This window comes from Ixodes scapularis, unplaced genomic scaffold (assembly GCF_016920785.2).
Source record: "Ixodes scapularis isolate PalLabHiFi unplaced genomic scaffold, ASM1692078v2 PGA_scaffold2__306_contigs__length_199485367, whole genome shotgun sequence".
In the NCBI taxonomy this organism is placed as follows: Eukaryota; Metazoa; Arthropoda; class Arachnida; order Ixodida; family Ixodidae; genus Ixodes; species Ixodes scapularis.
The window spans coordinates 87,124,233-87,148,886 of record NW_024609857.1 but is presented as its reverse complement, the minus strand read 5'-3'; the positions used below and the strand labels follow the sequence as shown (position 1 = coordinate 87,148,886).

General features: G+C 43.8%; 1 protein-coding gene across 1 annotated transcript in view; it reads right to left on the bottom strand.

Annotated features, from left to right (window-relative positions):
• Positions 1 to 7,123: 7,123 nt before the first annotated feature.
• Positions 7,124 to 24,654, bottom strand: part of LOC120847950 (adenylate cyclase type 2) — a 55,201-nt gene continuing 37,670 nt past the window's right edge. The window contains exons 8-10 of the mRNA XM_040219897.2: positions 19,476 to 19,590; positions 10,021 to 10,145; positions 7,124 to 7,677 (exon numbers count right to left, since the gene is read on the bottom strand). Of these exons, the coding sequence (XP_040075831.1) occupies positions 7,540 to 7,677; positions 10,021 to 10,145; positions 19,476 to 19,590 (378 nt within the window). The 3' untranslated portion in view covers positions 7,124 to 7,539. The remainder of the gene's footprint in view (positions 7,678 to 10,020; positions 10,146 to 19,475; positions 19,591 to 24,654) is intronic.

The window sequence follows — 24,654 nt, the reverse complement described above, 5'->3', positions numbered from 1 at the left end:
TCACGCCCGTCCGGCGCACTCCCGGCGAACGGTGCGACATTCTTCACACAAGTGCTCGACTTTTGCCTTCCAAAAACGGTCTGTATGTGCGAATGTGCCTATATTTTTGGCAGGATAACTTTATGCGCATACGCCATGTTGAACATTAGTGGAATGCAAGCGGGTGGGGACCTCACTTCGTGCAGTGCTGCGGGTCAGTACAGATAAGAGATAAGAAGTGTGTTAAAATTGAGCTTTTCAATGGCGCCTCCGAGTTTTACCTCGCGTACTCAGGCGTATTAAGAAAAACAGTAATTGCAAGAAGGGATATTTCGTCTATGAACGCACGAAACAAACTTTCTGATCAACAACACTAAAGTAAAGGCCCGAGCTCGATGCATGCATACTTATTCGTTGCTACAGCTTGTTGATTCGTACACAAGCAAGATCGCCGAGCTTCACAGTGTCGAGATTCCCAGCACTGGCTCGTCCACATACCTCAATTGGAACGCTAAGAGAAAGGCTCAAGTACAAAAATACAACAAGCATGAGTTCAGACAAGCTATACGTCTCAGGCTTGTCTAAAGCTTCGAGGTTTGTCCATTTAGGTTAGTTTAGAGACCACAAATGACGCTCTCGGGACCAGAAAACATGAGATAACGGCCGTTAATAGCCCACGCTCTGTGTGTGTATAATCTCTTGTCGACGTGTCGATCGAAACCGAAACCATGCCACCCTCCTCCCTGGCTGGCCAACTAGTTCCCAGAGTGCAACGCGCGCCGTGTTGCATGCAGGGCTTTATGGAAGTAGTCTATTATTTCAACGTTAAGTCATTGCACAGCTCCTTTAAGCGGCGGAGATGCGTCCCCACGGCTTCTAGCGGATCCAAGCTGATCCGCTAGAAGAACCACTGGCTTTGCATTTCACCGACCATAAAGCAGTAATAATGAAGTCCAAACGCAACCGGGAACTCACCACTACCTATGAGCAATAAAAAAAGATCAGCACCATCAGCACTACCTATGAACAATAAAATCAGTATCATCAGCACCACCAGAGCTTCACTCCAATCAACATCATTCACCACGTGGAGATGCGGTTATTTTTCTAACAATCTCACTTGTGATTGTGCTGTGTGATCTCAGTGATCTCAGATCACATGTTCAGAGTTCCTTGTTTTCATCGTAAATACCCGCTTTACCCGCACGAACCTTTTGGCGACGAACATTTGCTTTTTTCCTGTCGGTTTTTGTCTACAATCGCTGTGGTGCTTAAACCGCCGTTGGTATGGTTATTCGCTTTATGGTTTCTTTTTCGAGGCGTGAAGAGTTCAAGCGTGTTTCGCAGTTTTATTTGCGTTCAACAGTACAGTTTCATTTTGGCGCACTTTTTTGTGCATTGGTTGGGTGTTATGTATAACCGTATAATAAACTTGTGGATAATTTAAAACAAATCACATGTACTCCTTTTTTTTGTCATTTTACTCTTGATATGGTAATTTTATCAAGGTTCAAAGCGTGGAAAAATAAAAGAAAACGTTGTCGTTTTTTGTTTTGTTTTTATCACGAGAAAAGTGTTGCACTTATATTTGATGAGTTTAAATGTAGTGCCGACTTGTCATTTTATTTTATTTGCAATGTCGAACCGCCCAATGCATATTGGCATTGCGTACTATGGGGATGTCTTATCAAATTCTGCATTTTGATTGCAACTTCGTAATACGGTGCACAAAAAAAAATATATATATATACCGAGGACATAGGAGGCAGTGGGCAGGACGAGAGCAGCCCTCAATTTGTCTACAGCCTTCTCTGTCCTTGTTTATTGCGCACTGCATTACAATGTTGTAAGAATGCACCAACTCGCCTGCATCACCGCTTTGATTCGATTGTCACGATAAATTTATTATAATCTAACACTGGAACCGAAGGGCTAGGTTCGGGGTGGGGTCGGTATGGAGCCCTGGGTTTAGGTAAGACCGCATTAAATATGCTTAATTTACACTGGATTCGAAATTAAGCAAAATACGTTTAGTATATATAAAAAATCACCTGCACAGAATAATTCTAACTTTTGTTCACACCCAATTTCGCATCCGTACTAGATCCGACATTTTTCATTCCGATCTTGATCGGATATACTGTAGCGCGTCCGAGCCCCGGCCAATGATATCGTGTTTGAGGCACTTTCTGATGCCGCAAAACCACCGAGTAGCGACACTGCAAAAGGTGTCTCAATTTGACTGCCAAGTTTAGTGCCGTAACCTCGGCGGTCTCATCTCGAAGCTCTAACAAATATAAATGAGCTTCAAATGGCGTTTAAGGCATATGAGTGAAGTAATTAATAATGTTTCTGACACTCATGTAGGCAAGAATTAGCGCTATGGTGTTTATTTTACATGTGCATTCATGCACTCAGGGTAGTTGTCACTGATCAAAAGAAAGCAACTTTTATTTGGAATGTCTTTAAAAGTCTGACCTAAAGAACATCACGTATTTTGCTGTGAACATCACGTACAAAAAACAAAAAAAAAAAGCCGCAAGGAAAACATTTTTTTTAACACCGAAGTATCTGCTGATGTGATCTTTACTTTCCGTTAATACAGAGAGAAACAAATCAGAGCTGTCATAATCCTCTAGACCAGTAGAGGAACTGCATTCAACAGTTCTATAGCTTGTGCCATGACAAATTAAAATTTCGATGTTAGAAAAACATATAGCAATGACACGTGTTTTAAGCCTGCGTTTGCCGCAATAGTTTGTGATTCCGTCATTTTAGATTTGTTGTAAAGAGTTATCTGGTAGAAATCAGGGCTCTAGCCACTCTAATTTTGTGATGCACTGTGACCTTTAGATTTCTTCCGACCTGCTCTAACAGAGAGCGAATACCATAGCAACCAGAAACCATAGCAACCACACTGTGGCTCTAGAGTCCCTTGATACTTCTTTTACAAGTAACGGCAACCAATACAAATAGCAAAGCACATTCTGCCGTAATAAAATGGCGGCATTCAGTTTAAACCTCTGCTGTGCGCAGCCATTCGCTTCCTAAAACCTCCGCCGTCACGCAGTCGGCGCTTCAACGAATGTCGCTACTTGTAGGGAGCTCTTACCTATAGGGACTTTATGTGGCCCTTGTGGCCCTCATCTTCCGATTTTGTTTGTTTGTTTATTGATTTAACCCGGGAAGGTAAGGCAACTGTGAGCGGGCATTATGCCCATACCAACAAAGGATCCACAGTGCCTCTATGGCAGGAAAAGGAAAGAAAAACAATAAATAGCTAGAACCGGTACATAGATAAAGGGGTAAGTTCCGTGGGAGAACAAAACTGAGTTAGATGCTCCGCAGGTGGGCTGTGACGCTCTTCGTAAATGCTCGTAGTGAGGCACTGTCGACTAACGACGGATTTTACTGTCGACTGGTGGTGAACTGGTGATTGGCGCGGGGAGGGACCTCCAAAGTTGCATCGCACGGGGTGCGAAGCAGTGCGAGTGACGGAGCGTTCGGGTCAGAAGAGGCTACAGACCACCGGTGCGGGCACGCCGCAGGGAAGAGGCAAAAGGGAGAGAGGAGTCCGGTAGCAGAAAAGTGGCTAGGAGCCGCGTGGTTTCTACTTGACGCCGAAGTTGAAGCGGGTCCCAGCCAACTTCGGGGGCCAAGTTGGCGTCTTATAATAAGGTAGGCAGCGCAACGTTGTACCGATTCGAGGGAAGCAACAAGTTGCCTGGCTGCCGGGTCCCAGACAGAGCAGCAAAACTTCAGGATGGGCAACAACAGTGCTGTGGAAAGCAATCTGGGCACATCGGGACTGGCTCCTCTTGTTGATCGGATGACGAAGCCAAGGAGTTGTCTTACCCTTCCACGAGCCTCCAAGATTTCAAGAGTGGAAGATTAGGACCAGAGTGGTGTTAGCGCACCCTCGTTGTCAGATAAAGAACTGCGTTTTCTTGGACGAGGGGGAGGAGTCAGTGACAATGCTGTAGATGACACATAATTCCTACTACACAGATTTTCTTTTAGTGTTTGTGTTGATTTCCTTCCCTGTCTTGTTTAGTTTGCGGGGGTAGTATTTATACCGGATGCCAACACAAATAAAGCTTCAGTTGTAATTAGCACCGTGCTTGTGTCCCTTTCTTGTCCTAGTCTTTGGCGCTAAATTTTTTGTCGTGAATTACAAACTAGCCCAATTATCATTCCTATTCAGTAATTCATCAGCTTCATGATTCGGGGTAGAAATTTATTTTGTTGATCACATGACTACAGAAGTTTAAATTGACTGGAGTTTATTGCTTTCTAAAATAGTTTGTGGTTGTAGTTGAACACATAATAGATAACCTTAAAGGAAAAGAAAAAAAGTTTGCGTTTAGCTGTGGCTGCGATATATTCTAACATTATTTTCAGTAGGGCAGTATTTATCACATGAGGATGCCCTGTTCGCAACCTTGGCTGACTGGAAATGTTAATTATTTTTAATGTTAAGACGTTTTATTCTGGGAATAAACCAAGCCCATTATGAATATGACCATTCAGTTACGTTGATGGCGGGAGTAAGTCTCGATTAGTTGCATTTTTGGGGAGATGCGGATTGTCGTCGCTTCGACAAGGAGAAGTAAGCCTTCTTATTTTCGTTGACTACTTCCATAGTTTCTTACTTGCGCTAAAAAAAAAATAATAATAATAATAATAATAATAAAAAGAAAAACAAAAACATTTTCCCGCTTCTCGATGAGGCCCCAAAATGCCTTTTAAAACCACGTGATATAAATGCAACAATGCCATTGGCGGCCACCTTGAAGCACCATGTAGTAAACCTAGCGCATCGTTTCCTGTCGCATCGGATCGCATCGGATCGTATCGCACGTTCTTTCAGTCGAGAACAAAGTTTTCTGTTCGCCTATCGAAAGTTTTTCACAATGAGTGGCGTCGGGAAACGCAACTTTCGACTCCGGAAGGGCCGGTCACTGTGCCCGCACAAGAGAAAGCGGAAGCAAAAGCGCAGAAGTGCGATGAATCCGACGAACCAACTCGTGGATCTACCACTCCAGCAGAATGGCGACGCGCCTTCGAGGTCTTCCAGCACCGCAAGCGCCGAGCAAGGGAGCGCTTCGGAGCTCATCAGCTACGTGTCCGACTTCTTCAATGCTTTGAGAGAGAAGCTCATGAGATTCTCCTTAATGAAATCGTTGAGAAGGGAAGCGGCGGAAACGCCATTATTGGCGAAAGTAAAACTTTGACGCGACTTGTAAGCGGCGCGATGTGCGGGGGTTGTGGCAAGTGCGAACTCACCGTTGTGAACGTTGAGAACAAACGCAAGGGCCTTGCATTTTTGCTGGAGCTCAAGTTCCCGGGCGTTGCGTGCCCTTCCGAAGTTATATCGACTGCGCACACATTGCATCGTGCTGCCGCCGCCGGCCGTGGAATGTGCGACCCGGGACAATGTAGTGGAAGCGCCCGCGAAAGCTTCGCGGTCGACGTAAAGCTACTGCTTGCAGCACGAGCGATTGGCGCCGGTCATGACTCATGACCGTGAGGGCGCAACCTATGCTGCTGGAGAGTTCTAGTCTGTGGGTCCAGAGATAGGCATTTGGGAACGTATCATCTCAAAGTTTCATGTTGTTCGAGGGAGGAGTTTGGTGTATCGCGTAAAACTAGACTTCGAAATGCGTTTTTCTCAAATTGGTGTTTTGCCGGTTTCCACAGCTTGTGCAGACAATTATTTTCCTCTTGCAGTTGGCAAATTACAATACAATTTCACGCAGCGGTTTCTGACAGTTTAAAAAAGTGCATAAATCTTGTTAGTTACAAAATAAATGCTACCACTTAAGAAATACAGAACAAAAATGAAAGCTAAAAAAATACTCGACACGCTTTTGTATTGTTGCATAAAATGATTCTTAGGTGTTGGTGAATCAAATAGATATTCACACACTGTAGTTCATGGGGAACTAACCTGGCTATTTAGGCTGCTCTATCTTTATAATTAGTAGGATAACTTGTGTGCACAAGGAAGCCGTTGTTTTATGCCTATCATACAGCACAGATATTGAACTAGAGCAGCTATCAGAAAACGGACTGCATAGATTAAAAAGGGAGCCCTATTTCTATTAACTATATAAACTTCGGCCCCCTTACCACTATATAAAAAAAGTAAGCCCGAGGAGCATCTTTTCTTAGGACTATTGGCTTCAAAAGAACGGCTTGAGAAGTCTGTAAGGAACCAGCTACAAAAGTCAAACAGCGCGTCGTTCATGTCGTGGTAGTCACTTGCATCATAAAATGTTTTTGGTACACGTGACGCAATGTTCTCATAGTATCAAGGCAAGATCGAACCAGATTATACGGAGAAAAATTGAGGGAGTTGGAAGAGATGAAAGCGCAAGGGAACACAGGGGCCTTGATATGACGCACAGTGGATAAACGCTAATGATATCCATGTTGCCTTTGCTCCCCACTCAGAGTTAAAACACGTTCGAGCGTCAAATGCCGGCGTCCGGTGTTCGAACGCAAGACAATGCGTGGGAAGCAGACGACGGTCGGCTCCTTGCGCTCGGCGCTTTCACGTCCCCACACGCAACTTATTTCAACTCTCCTTCAGAAATCACCAAGCACGAAGGTGAGGACTCGTTGATATGACGCAGTTTACCAGCGATGTGCCTCGTAGAACTCGGTGACCAAAGAAGCGTCACCATCTGGCGGGTGGTAACAACAAGCACCAATAAGAGTGGGTGGGTAGTAAGCTTCGAAGGAAAGTCGCTTCCTTTATCAGCGGTCTTTTTCCCGAGAATGTTAAGTATGTCGTACCTTTGTAAAATTCCCACTTCCTGCATTTGGTGCGGCGAAGCTGTGTGGACAAGCGCGAGTATATGGAGGCGTATGGGTACGAAGAGCGAACTTGTACTGCCACGACAGACCGCCCGAGTTGCAGGTCATCGGCGGGTGCTCCTTTGTTGTGGATGTCGATACAGCCTGTTGTGCACAGTTAAGACCTATATTTATATAAAATAAAAAGAAATATAATTCGCCCTTTTGTACAAGACGAACGGGCAGCAATTTGAAGAAGAATGCAAGCTACACACTGGAAAAGACGATAATTACAATTAATACTAGTCATAATTAAATACGCATCTTAAAAAAAGCAGAGCGATTTCTCGTCAGGCAACGTGGATTTATTGTTTCTGTAAGACACAAATCTAGGAGACCGGTCGAGCAGGAACTTTTTGTGTCCGAAGGAAAAAAAATACACGATTATTTTTTCCGTTCGTACTCACTGTTCAGAACAGAGTAATTTGTTGTTAATTTAGTAGTGGATCTGTTTGCGGAACTATTTTCTAAATATTTTCACAAAGGGTGCTATCGGCAATTAAGAATTGTCAACTTGGTCTTTTTCGGTGCTTGCTGGTTGTGACAGGATGAGTCGATATACATGCTGAATGTACTACCCCTGACTCGCGACGCAGAATTCCGCAAAAGAGTAGTTCTAGGATGTTGTATGAATGCCTCTTTTCCTCTTAGAAGCGGAGCACTTGATGGTGTGTGATTTATGTGGGAGAGATTCTTGGTTCAGCAGTCCATTTTATAGTCATGTTGCGTCTTGACAAAGTACGTAGTCAAAGTCCCTTTGCCCTTGACGTATATAGAACCCCGACATTCACACTGATAGCCACATTCTTCCAGTTTCCTGGCGGTGTCTTCTGTGACCTGTAGAGAAAAAAAATCACTCGTTACGTTCTTGTTCAATTGGATACAATGAAGGGAATATGTGCCATAGTTGCGCAAGTTCTAGTAGAGTCCAAGTAAAAGTATCTTTTATTTGTGTGTCATGGCAACGTTACTGAAATCAAAGTTCGTGCCTTGTGTTCTCACCAATTTAATATCGCAAAAAGTATAGTACATTAATACGATATTTTTGGAGTAAGTGGCATTGCCAAGGGACACGGGCTCGGAAGGCTTGCGCTCAGCACGAATTATTTTTAAAAATAATATACCGCCATTGTCATCCACATTGTATTTCATTCCACCTTCACAATGGTGACAGTGAAGTGACATTTCACAGTGGGCACGGCGAAGGCACCGGGAGCAGAGCACTAAACATGTGTCACCTTGGCTTGTTACAGACCCTGCTGCTGACCTTCGCCTTAGCTTCGTGACTACACTTTGATGAATCAGCTTTTCGGGTGACGACAACCAACTGCTGCCTTCAAGAGAAAAATGACTTCATCATCGGAAATCTTTCAGCTTACACCACGATCATAGGAAGGAGCACAGCACGGCGTGTAACCCATAGCGATTACAGCCTCCGGCGCACCAGTTACGCGTAAAGCCCCTGGATACTACTCTTTACAAGTAACGACAACCAATACGAATGATGAAGCACATTCCGATGGAACAAAATGGCGTCATTCAGCTCGGTCTCCCGCAGTGCGCGGCTACTCGCTTCCTAAAACCTGTTCCGTCGCGCAGTCGGTGTTTCAAAAAATGTCGCTACTTGTAGGAAGCTCTTATCTAGGCACTTTAGTTAAGTGTACTTACTATCTTTGAATGTCAGAACGTTGCCAACAAAGCTTATATTGCCTTAAAATATTGCTTCTTTCTAACGACCCTCATTCAGTTGTTCGAACAGAAACTTGGTTTCATTACAGAATTCATGATGGTGAAATTGTTCCGCCTGGTCTACATTTGTACAGACACGATCGTCGTCCACGTGGTGGAGTCGTAGCGGTAATCGCAAAATCATATATCAGTGTATCCGTACTTGATCAGATTAAGGGTTATCAAAGTTTGTTTTTGAAGGTGTCATTATTGAATTTCAATTTCCAGGCGTGTGCTGTGAATCGAGCTCCAAATGCCACAGATTTGTTTCTTGATAGATACGATTACGTGGTGGCCCAGCGTGGGCAAAATGTGAGTATATAGGGCGATTTTAATTTACCCGGTTCACATTGGAAGCAGCTGGCATACGGAGCCTCCAGCAGCAATGATGTTTTGTTGGGCATGATGATAGCCTTAACCCTGATCAAATTGTCCGTGAGTGCACTCGTTAAAGAGCTCTTTTAGATCTTTTTTTGTTGTTTTTATGATCAAATATTTTCTGAGGGTGTGCTTATAGTGTCGAACCCGGTATTTCAGATCATGGCCTGTTGTCTTTTTGTTGGATTGCTAAACATATGGTAAGCACGAGAAATTGTTATGTTATACTTTGAAAGACGTATTGACGAAAGCATTATTGAATACCTGTTGGCTGATTTAAATATTACCTCTGATGATAATGTTGGCAGTTTATAAGTGAAGTTAAAGATGCTGTAAAGTGTTTTATTGAACATTTTGTCCCTTCGAAAAAAGTACGAAAAAATCTCCATTATCCTTGGGTAGTCGGGAAATTATTTAAATTAAACGCAATATAAAGCGAAGTGGAACGCATCATAAAACTTCACCAGGGCAATTCAAAGGACTAAAACAGAAATTGGTGGTAAAGGTAAATCTTGGAAGAACAAAATATTTTAATGTAACGCTTCCTGAGTTTATTAAAAGTGACCCACAAATATTTTGGCATTATCTTGGACAAGAGAAGGAAGTACTGAAAGAACTATAAATAAATGGGAATTTTGTAACCGAGAATAGGAAAATAGCACAAGCTTTCAATCGGTACTTGCAAAATGTATTTAATGCAAAAAAAAAAAAATAATCACAGGGTGCAAAGCCAGTCAGTCAGTTGTGAAGAGGTTTTGTCCATTTCAGTGGAAGGGGTTTTGACCACGCTACGTTAGCTGGAAGGTAAGAAGAGCTTTGGTCCGTATGGTGTCCCCAATGCGTTTTGAAAGCGCTACACCGAGCAATTGACTGTATTTTTAGCTAAGAACTTTCAAATTTCGTTATCTTTTACTTGTTTATCGGAATTTTCGTTTGATGAACGAAAGCGTCTAAGAAACTCCAGACATCGCACTTTGTTTGTAAAAAAAAAAAAAAAAAAAAAACTACACTGTTACCGAGTAGTTTATGCGGCGACCAGTGAAGTGATCATGTGACGAGCTCAAGAAAACAGACCTGTATCCTCCCGATGACACCGCAGCTGTCCATTCGGCTTGCCACGTTCACCGTATTGCCCCAGATGTCGTACTGAGGCTTCTGCGCTCCCACCACACCGGCGATGACAGGGCCGTGGTTGATTCCTGAAGTATACATGGATGATACCGTTGTGCGTCATCAAGTGTACGTTGCAGCGTCATTACTACTGAAGCGTCGTTATATATCGCTATTGAGAAACAAGAAGAACGGGCCGCCCGAGGCACATAGGTTCGTCGAAACCTGGCCATGAAAGGACAATGCCGGCCAGATAAATATTTGTAAACACACGTTGTTGATTACCTTATTCTCTCAACAAGCAGTCAGCCGTCCTTGCAACAATTATCGCGGCTTTTACTAGAAATCCGCCCAATGATTGGTTCTGAGTTGGTACCGACATCGGTAAAAAAACGAGAGAGACAAAATGGATGCAGGTCGACTACTATCGGCAGCGGAGTATCGACAAAAACTTTAGCACAACGTTTGCCGTTTTATATCGTCTTTGTCACTTCTCTAGATTACTCTGTTCTCACCAGAGGTTACCGCTCTTATATTTTTGTCACAAATTTGTAGTCAGCCGCTTTCTCATATCAACTCTAGGAGGCTCAGGTTTTTTTGCCAAAAACCAAAGAGGCAACTGTACCCGTGGACGACTTTCTGGGGCAATGTTGACGAGAGAAGTGCGCATGCACAGCTTTAATCCGCCTTTATGCACGCGCCCTCATACCTTCGACTGCATAGTATAGTAACAGTGTAGTAACTTCTCTCGCTTGGAAGGCGCAAAAAGCGTTTTTATTCCTGATTTGTTTCCTACCAGCACATAGATAAAAATACAATTCTTTAATCATACATGGTGTTTCAACCTTGAGACCGGAAAGGAAACCTGAAGACAAAGAAGGAACAGAAAAAAAAAAAATGGACAGGCGGCGTCTCAAACTCGGCTACAAAATTTATTTGATCCAAACCTTTTTTGTCCACTTTCTTCTGTTCCTGCTCTGTTTTCAAGTGTCCTTCCCAGTCTCAGGATTTAAAATTCGGGATTAATACGCACCCCAGATCGCCTTCGCTTTGACAGTTTTTTCAACAATTCTTTCTTCTTTATTTAGCAACTCTTTCTTTTGAGTGCAACAGCTCAATTTTAAACCTAATATGATGCATCAAGTAAGGTAACTAAATTACTGGTAGGGTTAATTACTGCGAAAGACGAACGCCTTTTAATCTAAAAGAAAGGTAAACAGTAAGAATTTATTAAATCTACACCCTCGGGTCACACGATCAGTATGACAATAGTAACAGTCCTTGGAAGCTTCAACGACTGGGATTTCGGTCCGCCTGCTTGGCACGGAAGCCATCTTTGCGTTACACAATTCCAGTTAAGACTGCTGGTTCCTGCAGGACAATGGTGCTCGGTTTGGCTGCAATTTCCAGGGCTTTCAAATTCTGTCATAGAGCGGTAAAATATTTACTAAAACAATCACCAATAGACTCTTCTCAAGAGCAGGCGCCACCTAGTAACTGCTGCATCATGTATAAAAAACCGCCAATGTTTAATCACGTACTGTGAGCATGTATTCGAAACGAGGACTGCTTGTGCGTTCGGTGAGGGTTCGATCCAATCACACGCTTTGTGCCGGAAAATGGCGACCGCCCATGTTGCTTGATAATGTTTCGAAAAGGTAATTCTCTTTATTCTCGACTGGAAAGCGGGAACCACTTGCTTGTCTGTTTTCCCGTGATGTCTTCGATGTATTTCCTACTATCAGAGCGCTCTTTCAATCGCACAATTGTGTTCACTATTAATAATAATAATAATAATGATAATAACAAAATAATATTGTTTATGTGCCCGAAAACAACCACGCGCGTCTTCACATTGGCGCACACAAGATAAAACAAAGAAAAACAACACGCGCACAGCATCAAATGTACAAATTAAAATGGCTACAAATAGTGGGCACACTTCACACAAAATGTTGTACAGTTTCAACTTTCAACTAAACTCCCCGAGTCCCGGCGAAAAACTGAGGGATCCGTGAAAATGTCCATATTGTCTTGGGATGTGGAAGGTAAATTGCGGCCCCTACGCTAAATCGTTCGCTCAGACAAGCCTTGTTAAGTTGCAAGAGCAATTGTAATGCCCTCATTCGAAAGACCACCAGCTAAAGATGCTGAAAGCTTCGGGAAATCGTAGGAAAATTTAATAATTCAAGCAAGAGTCTTAAAATGTTCTAAAGGAATGTTGATGAGCTGTCTCAGACTAAAGATAAAATATGATCGTCTTTTTCAATGCCGTTCGAATTCGGAAGGACTGAAGCATTGGCGAATAATTTTGACACACTCGATAAAGGCACGCCGGTATTAACCTCGTCTTTAATAACATCCCGGAGCAACCGAGATAACCGTAGACAAGAAATGAAGAAATAAGAGCTCTTTTTGTCAGAAAGCTTGGCTATAAAGACCAGCGAATCCTATAGGACGCATAGGGTAAAGTATAAAAATAACACACGTTTTCTCCAGCACAATTATAGCAAAGTTCCTTGAACTTGAAAAAGGAAAAGGCCAACAACAACAAGCGAACAGTTCTAAAAATAAACGCACATAAGCTAGAAATAGAGCTAGATTCCTCTAGAGCTTTTGATCGAAGATTATTTTCCAGTCATTTGCGAAGTAGGTAGGAAGCCGTTGGACTGCGAAAGAACGGACTGCGATCTCCAGAGACGCTTGTGACTCTATTTTGTTTTATAAGTTCTCCAAGAACGATAAAGCGTTTTTGTAAAATGTTTGAACGGGAACTGTTCTATTACGCAGGAACGACCGAATTGCAAATCCAAATTGGAAAACTTTAGATAAAGAAAACTTCCCACCACATGACAATCGGTACGGTATTGCCAATGTTTGGAGCATATTATACTAATTGGACACGCTCACTGATATAGTTGAAACCTGGAATATTCACGTTGTACAAGGAACGCGAAGCCTTGTTTCTGTCGGTATACTGAATGGCGACCTAGTACTCGAGAATGCCGGAGTTATTCGCAGAAATGATAAAGTGCAGCCCCCAGCGGCGGCCTTCTTGCTCTCGAAAAGTATTTTTGTTGGTTCCCATTCAAACTGACGGCGGCATCGAGATTCCTTGAGTGCTCGTCAAGGTGGAGTTTTTTTGTTCTTCTAAGAGGGTGCTCGCTAGAGACTCCCTAATGAGTTATCTAAAGTGTTGATCGTCTGCATAGATCCAAGGAAAAAGTAAATCCCGAAAAGCCCTACAGACTTTTCTTTAGGTGATTTATTTTTCCGCGGAATTGACTGGAACCATCTCCAGCAGCCAGAAATATGTCATAATACTTTAAATTCATCTTTCGTTCTCAACGTGTGCCACTCGTTCCGCCTGACATAAGTAGTTTTAAACCACTGTTTAATAAATTGCACATTTTTGTAAAAACCGGAGACAACGAACTTCCGTCGTCTCCGTTTTTTTTTTTTCTATTTATGTGTAACATTAAACAGCTCGCCTGTTTACTTACTCTTCCTTCAATTAATATGTATTCACTGACTTGATTTGAATAACTAGTGGAATACCAGAAAACGCCTTCTTTTGAGAATAAGGTGACCGCGTAAGTTTTGAATGATATTATCACATGTACAGGTTGTTTCACGAAAAGTGGAAAATTCGATGTTGCGAAAACTGCGCGTCGCAACAAAAAAAGGCTTGTCTCGTTTTGGTCCTGGGCCAGAGGCCCAATTAGGACAATTTTTAGATTTTGGAATAATTCAGTTGTTAATTACTTGTGCGTAATTAACTTCTTTAATATTGAGTTTGAGGGCATAGTTTTAATTAGAAAATAGCTCAGCATCATCAAAAAACACTAAATCAACGAAGCAATCGGAGCGCATCTCGGCCCCGACGGCATCGCGCCTTGTGGAGAAATAGTGCAACCAGCCTCTGCTGCATTGCGCAAGGACAGCGCAGCAGAGGTTGGTTGCACTACTTCTCCACGGTGCGTCGGGGCCGAGATGCGCTCCGATTGCAATCCGAAACTTAAAAACCCGTCGGATCTGCGCGGCTTTTCCGAAAGCCGTAAAATGCTGCGCGTGCCTTCTATCGTTCCGCGATTTGTTGATTTACACTCGTATTTACCAGGCGCGAGTAGCGCCTGTTTAACCACTAACTAGCGACGTCATTGACTAAAATGATCACGTGGCAAGCAATAGTCGCCGCTAAGTGAGCGCTTGGTATTCACCGGTCGTGTTAGGACGTAGTCGCCCCGTGCGACTAAGAAGCCGACTAAAAAATCTTAGTCATGGGGTAGGGCTAGTTTAACCGGTGTTTAGCGGGTGACTAGCGGCTCAGCGCCATGGCCGACTTGTATCGCCGGTGACCCCAGCGCTATAACGAAGCACTTACTGTCTCTGAACTCTAGGGGACATAAGTGTAGATCGCATATAACGTATGTCGCGGGAGTCGCGAAAATCCGCACTATAAGCGGTACCGCGTTATAACCAAAACATCAATTTTTCAGGCCAAAATACATGCCATGAGACAACTTACCTTTGTAAAAGAATTTATTTTATGTTAGACGAAGAGGAGTCTTTATTTCACCAGACTAGTACACTTCTCTTTAAGTGTGTCAATTTTGAAAGAAATGAGCGACTTTTGCCTGGCGCAGCCTTTTAACGGCGTCGCTGGTTGCGGACAGACGTTGCGAGCGTTCAGGATTGCTAACCCTAATCACTTTTCTCCGGTGATGAAGACGCGTTAAAGTTCGCATCCTTTATACGGTACGCGCCAGTAATACCTTCAACTTTAGCACAGGCGTGAAATGCTTCAAATAAGAAATCCGGGCGATGTTCGAAAACACAAATGCTTAGAAAGCACCACTGTAGTCGAAGTAAACAAACACGACGACACGGGCGTTTCCGCCGTGTTGAGAGTGCCGCCACGACATCGCCGCACAAGTAGGTGGATCTTCCCTTCTAGTACGTGCTGGGTTATCGTAGCGACACACAACGAAAATTCACAGTCAAGGATAGCGCTTTTACGCGGAACGATCGCAACCGACGCCATGTTTGCGGATAGAAGTCGGCCCGTGACCGGCATGCAACGCGCGCGAACACTTCTCCTCGACCTGCGATTGGTCTGTCGTTGCAGTTGTTTCCAACGCCAACGCAGCGGAGGGACGCACGCACGTGAACGACACGTGCGTGCGTCCCTCCGTCGCTATGGCAACTGAAGCCTCTCTCCTCGCTTCTCTCCGCTTCTTGGAGCCACGACTTCGAGCAACCTTCTTGCACCGCGAGTGCCGCTTGCGGCTAGCCAGGCTAGCGCCGTTATGTAGTGTCGCACAGGGAAGCGTGCTGGGTGCGCCGGTCAATCGGCGCAATTGGCGCGCAGTTCCAGAAACCACACTATAACCGGAATTTCCCTTCGCGCGCCTGCATTTTAAGCGGTATGTCATTACATGGAGCTCTATGGGAGGCGAACCGGTGGTTTAAAAAAGCCGCGTTATACTCGGTCCTGCACTATAAGCGGTTACGTTGTAAGTGGTCTATACCTATCTAGAAAAAATTGGAGGAGCAAATATTGTGTAAATAGCCATGTTCAATGGCCAGAAATACTGCTAAAGAGATTTCAGCAAGGCGCTGGACGACGAGAAAAAAGGCATTTACGGGTGCCTCCATACTTGTTAATGTCGCTAGCAATGCGGCTTCCGTGTTTCTCCCTTGCGTTCTCTTAAATATTTTTTTGTTTTATAACTCTGTCTCGGACAATGAGTTTTTTATTGTAACTTTTTTCCGTGATAAACAATATTAGTTTTTATGCGATAAAACACCCGGTTACGAAACGGCGTTTAATTACGCGTATGCTTGACCTATCTTTTTATGTCACTTCCGCTTCTTAGTTCTGACTAGATAGTCACCCGCTCGCTTCGCGCTTATGAATACTGCGGAACTAGTCGATCCTTAGTCGCTGATTTTTTCTCTTAGTTCGCGACTACTTAAACGTGGTACTAACTTTAAAACAGAGCAAGTAAGTCACAACTGGTGAATACGGCTGATAGTGTTTTTCGATGATGCAGAGCAATTTTTTAATTGAAACCATGCCCTTAAACACAATATTAAAAAGGTTAATTACGCAAATATATTTAACAATAGTATGTTCGACTATAGGGCGCTGTACGTCAATTTGAAGTCTTGGGGTGTATTATATGGGACAAAAGGGTGTTAGGTGATACCCTTTTTTTAGAGTGTATCATTTAAAAGGTTAAAAGAGCGAACTGAAACTGAAACACGGGCGAAACATCGACGACGGTTTGGCTGAGTTGTGTGGTTGAGTGAGTACGGTCAACGACAGTCTGGCTGAATGGATGTTTTCTTTCTCAATAAAAGCAGTCGTAAGTGGCGCCTGTCCTTGTCGTCCGCGTTTCAGTTGGCGCTTTTAACCTTTTAAATGCCCTATCATGTTCACGCTTCGGGCTTAGTGAGTTGTACTTTGGTGATCAGATCGGCTGATTCTCCAATCCCATTGGCTGTGGAACGATAAGAAGACGCACAGCATTTAAGCGTTTCTTCAGCCGTCAGTGACTCTGGGGTGTGTGTCCTTTGGCCTCAATATTGCAGTCGGCGACATGAAAACGGTGTAGAGATCCAGAAGCCATGAAGTTAACATAGTAACCGAGAGGGAATTGTACCGTACGTTCTGGCCTTTTCGGAGTGGCGGGGCACAGACGCGGATACCGGTGGTCCCAGTTAAAGTCCCTTGACAGTTGTTTTACAAATAACGACAACCAATACAAATGACAAAGCGCATTCCGCTGGAACAAAATGGCGTCCTACAGTTCACTCTTCTGCTGTGCGCCGCCATTCGCTTTCTAAAACCTGCACCGTCACGCAGCCGGCGCTTCAAAGAATGTCGCTACTAGGCTCTTATTTAGAGACTTTAGTCCCAGTGGGTGGTGACTATTAAAGTTTTCAGATAAGAGCGACCTACAAGTAGCGACATCCTCTCAAGCGCCGACTGCGTGACGGAGCGGGTTTTTGGAAGCGAATGGAGGCGCTCAGCCGAAGACTGAAGTCAATGATGCCATCTTGTTCCGGCGAAATGTGCTTTGTCGTTTGTATTGGTTGGCGTTACTAGTAAAAAGAAGCATCGTGGGATTTTAGCCCCGATAGACCCATGTTGCTGGCGACGCATTAATACACACAAAGAAGCAGCAAAACATCGTAATGTCTTGCTGATCCTTTGCGCATACTACAGCAATAGGCTAAATATATGTTTAGACCTCAAGAAACAGTCTGCGCTGTGGCGCCTAGCACGGTGAAACGTCACGTTCAGTGCCACAGCGCAGGCTCTTTCTTTGAAGTCTAAACATATGTCTCGTCATTGGCCGAGCGCCCTCCGTAGATTGTAGCCACTGGTTCTCACAAGCGATTTGTGGGTTAGTAGACGCTCGAGGAGTTTTGTTGTATATTAACAATAATTTGTATAATGCGCGTGTCCCACTATAGAGTGACGGACAGAAACAAAAGACAACGACAAGCCTCAAACCAGAGTCTTTCGCGATTAATACCCCATTCACACAAGGGTACCTTTAACATAGGCCCTTTTGCTATCGGTGAATCAGCCCCTGCTCTTGGGTCGCGAGCACACGCCACGCGCGGAAGATCGGTGATTGATTGGCCGCAGAGAATCAAGGTCCCTTAGCTAAAGGTACCTTCACGGTCGTGAGAATCGGGTATTAGAGGCTTTGTAGAATAAAGAAGGCTGTGCTCAAGCACGAGCCTCATGCACGCGAGGGTACCTTTGGCAGGCTTGCAATCGCTCGTGTTTACTTAACCAGCACTCAACGACTACACGCCTGACTAAGGTACCATCGCGAGCGTGCTGCATGGGCTTGAGGCTTGTCGCTGTCTTTTGTTTCTGTCTGTCGCTCTAGTGGGGCACGGGCATAACAGTGTAGCTCGTGAGGCGAGCATGAAACCTTTTTTTTTTTCCTTAACAACACTTTGTCGCTGAATGCGTGAATGCTTGCGCTTGTAACCAACCGCGCTCTCAAAAGAAACAGAAGGTTCTCAATTGCAAAACTTCTCTTACTAATACATAAGCCAGGCAAGGCGCTATGGATACCGGATGGTTTATTATGCGCTATTGGGCTCGCGGTATTAAATGGTGCAGATCTTGACCTGACTGTTTTCTTTCCGGTCAAGACCACGACAGCCACTTCGTTCTATCAATACAACATATACAGCGCGACTATGGCTGGTCTTTCTATTTGTCACAAACTTCAGCTAGAAGCGAAATACTCGACTCAATTCCTTCGCGTATTTGAGCTCCCAATGATCTGGCAACCCACACATTGCGCGTTCGAACTTTGTAAGCAATTTACCAGGGTTTGTAATTAACGTAATATAAATAATCTCCTCTCTACGCGCGACTTCGTAAACAATTAGTCCGTTAGTAAGTTCGCGAGTGCTTTGTTTATGCACCTCACTGCAAAAATTGTCGTAAAAAAAAAAATCATTGGAAGGACGTTTTTTTATTCTTTAGTTCTTTTTTTCTTTTATGATGCTTTCCAGTATAGAACCACATGCTAGACGCGGTTTGACATAGTGTTCTACACACTGTGGTATTCTCGCTCACCGCTTGTCCGAAGAAAGGGGCAGAGCCTTGATGTAGGCCACCAATGCAAAATTCAGTCATAGATGCTAGATTCTTCAAATCTAGATGACCAAAATCCAGCTTTCTAGCCTGACCTGAAGATTGGCTTCTGTCAGAAAGCTTTATGCTCCCATGACCTATCGCACTTCAACTGAATAAACTGACTCAGAGGTGCGTGGAACTGAATGAAATGGGACGACAGAGCAATATATTCCTTGATCTATAATGCTGCGTTTTAACTCTCGTATTTTCACCACTGAAAGGAACCGCTCAAAACCCAAGGCACTTCTATTACACGCACTGCTCAAAGAGGTGCGATTTATAAACCCATCTAATTCCGAGATTGTGTCAGCAGCGATGCTTTGGTATAAACTTAGGACTTCAATTTCCACCTGAAACAAAGCTAAAAATAAGGTTTCAGAAAAGAGCTTGAATTAAGGGCGAGTAACTGAAAATGACATCGTTGTACTTAGGTATATTTTTGCTCGGAGCACCAGATATCAACCGCAAAGTGATGCGCATGTCTCGCCTCAGTGGCGCCACCATCGGCGTGGAGCGTGCGCGGACGATTCACGTGAATCTGGTTTCTGCGCAAGAGCGGCGCCCACACCTGATGTGGACAAACGCAGACTTGTCTGTAAACAGAGCGTTGGGCTGTAGGGTCACTCCTAAGAGCTAATTATGCACGCGCGTTCTTTACGATTTGATCATAAGATATCATAAAAGCCGGGTATAATAGGAATCAACAGACCCGTTAAGCGACAGGTGGGTGAGACGGTCGTACCTATTCGCAGCTTGAACCTTTGGAATGACTCCCTGTTGATTTGTTCAAGCAGTGCCGTGAGTGCAATGGCGAACTCGACCAAGCTGACCACGTTGTGGTCATCTCTTGGTTTATCCTGGGAGGAAGGGAAGCCACGAATATATAAAACAATACTGTAAAATTCCACATTAAAAACAAACAAACAAACGTAGACGACCGACGAAGGCGACCAACACGAAACGTCTCAAACGCAGCTACTAAACTTTATCGACACAGCCGTTTATATATCATCTCTCAGATACGTGTCTCCCGGAATTTCCACACGTCTTTGGGATCTTCCACCATGGTACAACTCTTCATGACCTCCGTTCAAGCAATAACCCCAACTTGCACACAGCACAACGGACACGTCAGCCGGAATTTGCCTGCATCTTTGTGGCCTTCAACCACGGTGCAGACCTCATCTCGTACACAACAGTGGTACAGGCAATAATTCAGAACAAACCATCTTCCCCGAAGACCTAACCAAGCGCACCCTCGTCGTGCATCCGTTCCCAGTCTCCAAACTACCGCCTAATAAAGAAAACAACAAACCCAATTTAAAAAAAAAAAAAATTACAACAACAAAAGGTTTTGGGCCTCTCCATCTGGTGTTATCGTCGGGTGACAGATACAATTTCCCTACAGACATAATTTTGATTGTCTCCTTCGAGACTCTTTTTGCATAACATTTTTCTTTGCTTAATGGCATTCCCGCACAGGTTTAGCAATCTCAGAATTAAGAGATCTGTTCTTGACCGCCCTCATGTGTTCAAAGAGTCTATCATTTAGGCACCGTTTCGTTTGCCCCACGTGCGAGAACGCACAGCCCATCGGAACATATTATCACACGTATTACCTCGCGTCAGTGGCGCCCCTCTCGGCGTGGAGCGTGCGCGGACGATTCGCGCTATTCTGGTTTCTGCGCTGGCAATTAACAGCGGGTTCTCTATGCCCCTTTTTGAGAACCCTGTGCTCCACGCACAAACGGCCTAAGCCTGTTCAACTTGAAGTCGGAAGTAGAAACCACTCGAACCCTGAAACTCTCAGCAACCACCAGCGGATCGTTTGAAAAATTATGGAAAAATGGAATGGTCATTGCCCTGTCTGGTTTCTCCGCTTCTTTCCTCACTACATCTCCGAACTCATCCAAGCACTTCGTTGCGATCCCCTACACAATGTTACCCTGATACCCCGCCTCTTTTACACGCACCAATTGCCTCCTAACAGCTTCCTGTACTTTGTGCTAACAATATTTTTTTAGACCGTTGTCCAGCAAAGACTTCACCTGGTTTGACCAATTTCGAATGTCAACCTTTGTATGCAAAAAGCGTTTTGCCACGAGCTTTCCATGTTACCAGCCCAACCCGTCTAGCGTGTTCAACCTCAGACCCAAATACTGCAGCACACCTTCACCAGGCTCCTCGCTGCTAAGTTCAACTCAGGCGCGGCCTGTACTATGACCTTTTTTGATATTCTGTACTGTCTCTGACAGCCGAGCATATCAGAATGTCATCAACGTATCTAATAATAAAAACCGACACTTCTGGGAACGACTGTACTGCTGGCTCCGAAGTCACGTGTTGGACGTGACTTCGGGGCAAGCGGTACAAGCGGAGCCAAGTATACTATAGGACAACGCCCGCGCCAGGGACAAACTGATGCAGATTCCTTTCTTTCGAGAAAATTTGCCCGCTCAAATTCGACCGCTGTGGATTTCAGACACAGTTCTACTAGAACAAAAAAAAAAAAAAAAATTCTGTGTCTTAATCTTGGATTGCGACTGGGACCGAACCAATTTTGTCTGTAACAATAAGTCCCTTAACCTTGAGAGTAAATGGAGATGACCAGTCTAATCGTGCTAAAAAAAATGTGCGATATATTATGTCACTTGACAATAAATACATTAAAGACTGAATAGAATTGGTAGAGTTACTAAATAAATAAATCGCGGCAGAGTGAACACGAACAAGGAGTTCCCCGGTTTTGGCTGCCATGAAAAGGCGACGGAAAAAAGCTCACCGGGGAAAAGTTCACCGGAGAAAAACTTACTGGAGATAAGCACACCGGAAACAAACTCACCGAAAAAAAAGCTCACCGCAAGCATGTTCGATGCGGAGAAGAGCTCACCGGCCTTTTGACGGATGCGGAGACAAGCTCATTTACGAATCTCAGAGTCGAGCATTCACTCAAGTGAAATACGTTTACTCAACTGGGGTATGCTGGGCTGCATTATACGCATAGGGTAATTCTGCACTTCATTATCCTCTGTTCACCCTTAAGCTGAGTGTAAAAGCGCCGCCTTCAGCGCGAGCTTTCTGCCCTTGCTAACAGAAGCGTGCACGCGCAAGCATGCGTAAGCTAGGGAGCCTTCATGCGCGCTTTGCTAGGGTGATGCCACCCTTTCTAATACCACTCGCCGACAAACCAGCAGCCATTTTGGTCCTCGGCGATAATCCCGGAAACAAGCACCTTATCTCACAAGCTCGGAGCAGCGTTGTGGAACCCACGGAGGGAGGATTAGCATTTCCCCCTTCAGATGGGAGGACCGATGGACACAAAGGCCACTTTCCGGCGCACGGGGAAACAATAAGAGGAACAAAATGGCGGTGGAAGGGGGTGTGGGAAAGGGAAACAGGCAGTTGGCATCGCTCTATGCGAAGCGCACATCAAGGCACCCTAGCAACTGAAGCACTGCGGAAGCCAGCGAGCTCGCACTGAAAGCGGACCTTCTACTCTCAGCTTAAAGGTGAATGGAGTATAGCAGAATATATTTATAAAAAAATATATAAAAAAACATTATTTTACATGTTAGGCATTGAACGAAAAACATAATTCGGTAAATCTTTTTTCCGCGTTGATTTCACTGATCGGAAAAATTTATCTAACGACCCGCCATGTTTAAAAATGCATATATCGATAAATCATCAACATTTTTTAGCAAGAGTGGTATTAGTCTGATTTCAGTCAAATAAATATGAAAAAAATCTTACTTGTTTTAATTCCTTTTTTTTAAATATATTTATAGCTACCTGATAAGAAGTACACCGCGTGACACTGTGAACGTAATCGAACGATGAACTTTTTTTTTTTGCATTTTACTGCTTGCTATTAATGCTATTAGTGCGGTGGAAATTGCTCATTCGAGGCACAAACTTACGCAATAAAAGTTTGACAGTGGTAATTTTTTTCTTTAAGTAAAATGGGAAATATCGCTTCGCGCTAGCTCTATTGTACGGTGTAACGCCTGCGTGAGAGACGCCTCAAACCTCGGCAGCACTACTGCTATTAGATGATAACAACCACTTTAAATAATCATTTAATTCGAGGTGAGCTTCCATTGGGTCTGTCAAAATACTGGTAGGCTTTTCTCCGGACCCGCACAAAAGTGGGTGAGCTTTTCTCCGGTCAGACTTTCTCCGGGATCTCTCTATTAAAATGTGTTCACCCGGGAGGTTAACTTCAACTGTGAAGTATCAGGTTTAATATAAAGCTGTAGAAATAAAACGGGACAACATAAAAATGTCGTGTCCGCACCGTGTGTGTGGGGCAGTATATGAGTGTTGCCACCATTTTCCAATAAACATCGATCGTTAAAGAGCTTTTCAACGTTTTGATATGTTTGGCCAAGTTTAGTGCTTACAGTACTCCGGAATGATAATACAGAAACAGCATTTACACGATGATACGATGTATATCTTTAGCACAACATGTCAGCTCCTGGAATGAACACTAAAAATTGCTAAACATTGTTCTGTTGGGTATAGCGCGACAATTGACCATTTTCAAAAGCGAGCCTCAGCTAATAGCTGGTGCGCGAATCATCCGGGTCCGCCATTGCTCGGGCACATACTCTGTCTCCGTAGCGGAGACGAAAGCTGCAGCAGCGTTCAGCGTGAACTCGGCTTAGCTTGTGTCGAGAACCAGGGCAGCGTCAGGAGTCGGCGAGGATTCGGATCCCATTACGCCCTTTGTGCGCAAGAAATGGCGACCGCCGATGTTGCCTGTTGGCGTTATGAAAAGTGTCTATTCGAACAGGACGCTAGAAGTGTTAGTTTCCTATACTGATACTAAAAACAAAAACGAGTCCAAAGTTTGTAAAGTTACGAAGTGATTGTTTTTCTCTTTTTCTTTTTTTTTTTGCAAACTTTGAAACATCCAGAGACTGTCTAAAATTCTCAACAGGTTAGTTTACTAAGCCGTCTTTTATTTTTATGTTAACGTTTTACTTTTAGGAAGCAAATATTTTGATTATATTTGAGTGTATAAGGTATGGTGGCTACAAATATGGTCATTTTGTGCAAAAAAACTCACGTTGAACTACTTTTCTTATTATTCGTGTAAATTCGTGCCTTCTTACGGAAAGAGATTTGTGCAAATGTAGTTCTTTTTTCAAGAGTATCCCTTTTATTTCCCCTTCGGGCTCTCTTTTACGGAAGAGCCCACTTACTCTGCACTTTTTCCTATAGATTTTCGGCATCCTTGTGCGTGGGTAACGCATAACACTATCTGCAGCACAGCGAAAAGATTAACGCAGGATGAAATTTGTGGCAGGAGTGCCTGGTAAATAATTGATCTGAAACATTTGAGTTCGAGCAGAATCAACTAATGTCTACGGCTTAACGACTCCTATCGAGTGATCGTTAATAGGCCAGTTTTACCTCATCGTCCAGAAAACAAAGAGATCTTGTAATGTAATCCTGTTACATAACTGAATTGGGTGGCAGCTAGATAAGCCTCCAAGACAAAGGCGACGAATAAATATTTTGTTAGCCTACCTTCTTATTTCAGTCCGTATTATTATGAATATTTGAATGCTGAATAAAACATTTGCATTCAGGCTGGTTGCATTTATTTTCTAGTGAAGATACATAAATAATATTCCTAGCTCCTCGCTATCCCAATGCTGCATACCATTAAGAAGCGCGTCACTTATATTTTATTTTTTTTGTTTTTCGTGTGTGTGTGTGCGCTTTCCCCGGTTTATTTATGCCGCTTCGGCATTCTGAGGCTGAATGTTTCTTTTCGATTTTTTTTTCGCGTTCTTTTTTCCGTTTTGATATTTTCTCTTCTTCCCCGCTCCCAACAACTGCATGCAAAGCTAGGCAATTTTCTCGCGCAACTGACACGCCACAATTTAATATTGATTGCGAACGTTCTA